Source organism: Anguilla anguilla, chromosome 12 (assembly GCF_013347855.1).
Source record: "Anguilla anguilla isolate fAngAng1 chromosome 12, fAngAng1.pri, whole genome shotgun sequence".
NCBI classification, from domain to species: Eukaryota; Metazoa; Chordata; class Actinopteri; order Anguilliformes; family Anguillidae; genus Anguilla; species Anguilla anguilla.
Window position 1 is genome coordinate 40,656,162 of NC_049212.1, and position 2,795 is coordinate 40,658,956.

The 2,795-nt window shown below is 37.2% G+C and overlaps 1 protein-coding gene across 2 annotated transcripts; it reads left to right on the top strand.

Moving 5' to 3' along the window:
- Positions 1–493: 493 nt before the first annotated feature.
- Positions 494–2,242, top strand: LOC118209259 (olfactory receptor 52K2-like). Of its 2 annotated transcripts, none has more exons than XM_035384457.1 (2): positions 494–518; positions 978–2,242. In XM_035384457.1, the coding sequence occupies exon 2, from the start codon at positions 989–991 to the stop codon at positions 1,934–1,936; it is 948 nt and encodes a 315-aa protein (XP_035240348.1). In that variant the 5' UTR covers positions 494–518; positions 978–988; the 3' UTR covers positions 1,937–2,242. The 2 variants fall into 2 exon arrangements, with proteins under 2 accessions (XP_035240348.1, XP_035240349.1); XM_035384458.1 differs by lacking the exon at positions 494–518 and adding an exon at positions 519–598.
- Positions 2,243–2,795: the final 553 nt, after the last annotated feature.

The following is a 2,795-nucleotide window of genomic DNA, read 5'->3' on the forward strand; positions in this document are numbered from 1 at the left end:
GTTGCAGGTTCGATTCCCGGGTAGGACACTTCTGTTGTACCCTTGAGCAAGGTACTTGACCGAAATTGCTTCAGTATATATCCAGCTGTATAAATGGATACAATGTAAAATGCTATGTAAAAGTTGTGTAAGTCGCTCTGGATAAGAGCGCCTGCTAAATGCCTGTAATGTAATGCATTTCCCATTCCGACCCCATTTTGGCAAGAGATACAATAAACTTGGGAGGAGGTGTTTGGGACAAGGATTCCTCATAGATTTTATGTGCTATACTTGGGTAACACCTAAGAGGAATTTGGAGAGCATGGGGATGGAACACTTGTAGCAATTCTTCATATTTTTGTTTCTTAATTTCTGCTTCTACTTGCATCATAACATGTAATTAATCCTAGAGGGGACATCCTCCCTCTGATGGTCTTCAAAATAGAAACACACTAATGCCCAACAACACAGAAAAAGATATAAATGTGGATCGTATATCAGCACTTTCATTCAGCCCTGGGAACGAGAGTAGAGTCACAGTAAGTTTCTTATGTGGAACATAGTTTTGGAATTATGTATTAGTGGAACTACATTCAACATTCTCAGTGCAGTTTTCCATGTGAGCATAATTTTTTTCAACAAACAAATGGGGCATGAATAACATGGCTCATAATATTAGAAGAAAGTAAAATATACTTTATCACACATCATAATAGCTGTGAAGACAGGAGAGTGTTGTTGAATACTCAGTGTTGTGAATTCATAATACTGTACAGCTCTTCTTAATAAGGAAGATCAAAATACAGTATTTATGTAAAGGCAAAATATTGGCACAAAGGGACTGGTGTGTGAGTTGGTGATTAGTGTTAAAGACTTATTTTGTTTAAACTATATTGAAGCAGGCAGATCAGTAATGATGAATTTCTTATTTACAATGATGGCCTGGACATATTCTAATGTTTGTAACTGCATATTCTTCATTTATTTCTACCCTACAGGAAAACCCATCATGACAAACCACTCCTCTTTGGACAACACTATGACATTCACTTCATATGGACTCTTTCGCCCAATCAATTACTTTTTTTTCACTCTCACTTTTCTTGCCCACATTCTCTCAATTTTTTGTAATGTTCTTCTGATGCTGCTTATCTACTTTGATTCCAGCCTGCACAAACCCATGTACTTTTTTTTATTTAACTTGGCAGTAAATGGACTGATAGGGGGCTTTGCCATTTGGCCAAAAATCATGGAAAACCTTCTTTCAGAGACGCAAAATATCTCTTTCCTAGCGTGTGTAGTTCAGCTATTTTGGGCATATTTCTACTTGGGTACTGCTTATACCACTTTCTCGGTCATGGCCTACGACCGATACGTCTCTATTTGCAAGCCGTTGCAGTACCACAGCATCATGACCCCTGGAAAAGTGAAAACACTGCTGACTGCGGCCAACATTGTCCCTCTCTGCTGTGTTTCTATTATGCCGTACCTCATATCCACAATGCCGCTGTGCAGGTACACCATTAAGAACCTGTTCTGTGATGTCATGACATTCCTTAATATCGCCTGTGTGAAAAGTGCTCTGGTTAATCTGTATGGCGTAGGCTTGGTCACAAGCTTAGTAGTTTCCCCTTGTATTATTGTCCTGCTCTCATATGCAGTGATTCTCAATGTGAGTCTGAAAGCCTCAAAAGATGCACAAAAGAAAGCACTCAGCACATGCTCTCCTCATTTAATCACCTTTGTTAATTTTGCACTGGCCATTCTTTTCTTTGCAGTTTATTACAGATACAATTCATCTCTTCCAGGGGAGGTTTCTATATTAATTACTGTAGATGTTTTTCTGATTCCCCCTCTGTTAAATCCAATCATATATGGGATCAGAACGAAGGAGATCAGGAAATGCTTTGTAAAAACAGTGAGGAAAAGGGAGAGATTTTTAAGATTTTTACTGTGAAGGTCAGGTCAGGCAAACACCATTCTTAAAATAAATCGCAGATGCCAAGATAAAGTTGGAGAAAAAAGCATTGTATTTGATGAGATGAATAAATATAAAGTGATTCATACTGATTCCAAGCCAGACAATCTGCAACACCCTGCTATTTGGCAGTGCAGCTTTGTCCACAAAAGAGGAAAGTTCCCAGTGAACAAGATGATCAGGCTTTGCAGATGCCTCAGAATGTACGGCCAGAGTTCTACCAGATTCTATGCTTTACAAAATACAATTTTCATATTACAGTGACCATTGCAAAAAAAAAAAGAAAGAAGAGAATTCATGCTTATGTTTATGATTTGTTCGTGAAACCAGCCCAACTCCCTCTTATTGTCTTATTTTTCAATGATGAACCAGCAGTCATGATAATCTAAATTTGATAATGTCGCATTCTAAAAGCAAGGAAGTGGATTTTTAAATTCATCTGATGAAGCATAAACTCCGTATAATGCCAGCCCTTAATGACAGAAAATATTTTGATGTCATTGTGCAGTATTAATGTGCAACTCTAACAGAAGAAAGTAGTTAATGTGCATGCATTTAGCAAGGGAATTACTATTCTATTGTAAATTTAACTTTAATTTAATTTAATTTAATTTAAATGTTCTTAATTTACGTGTTTGAGCAGTACTAATACACAATGTTCATTCCTGTTTGGAGCGATTGCCCTAAACCGCAGGTTTAATCCCTTTAGAACTCGAAACTGCACTACATCTGGAATAGTTCTCACAGATGAGATTATCACAGATCAGATAATCACTGGATGCGTGCAGTTGTTTGCCAAAACAAATATGAAAATATAGATATTATAGAAACAATCCAA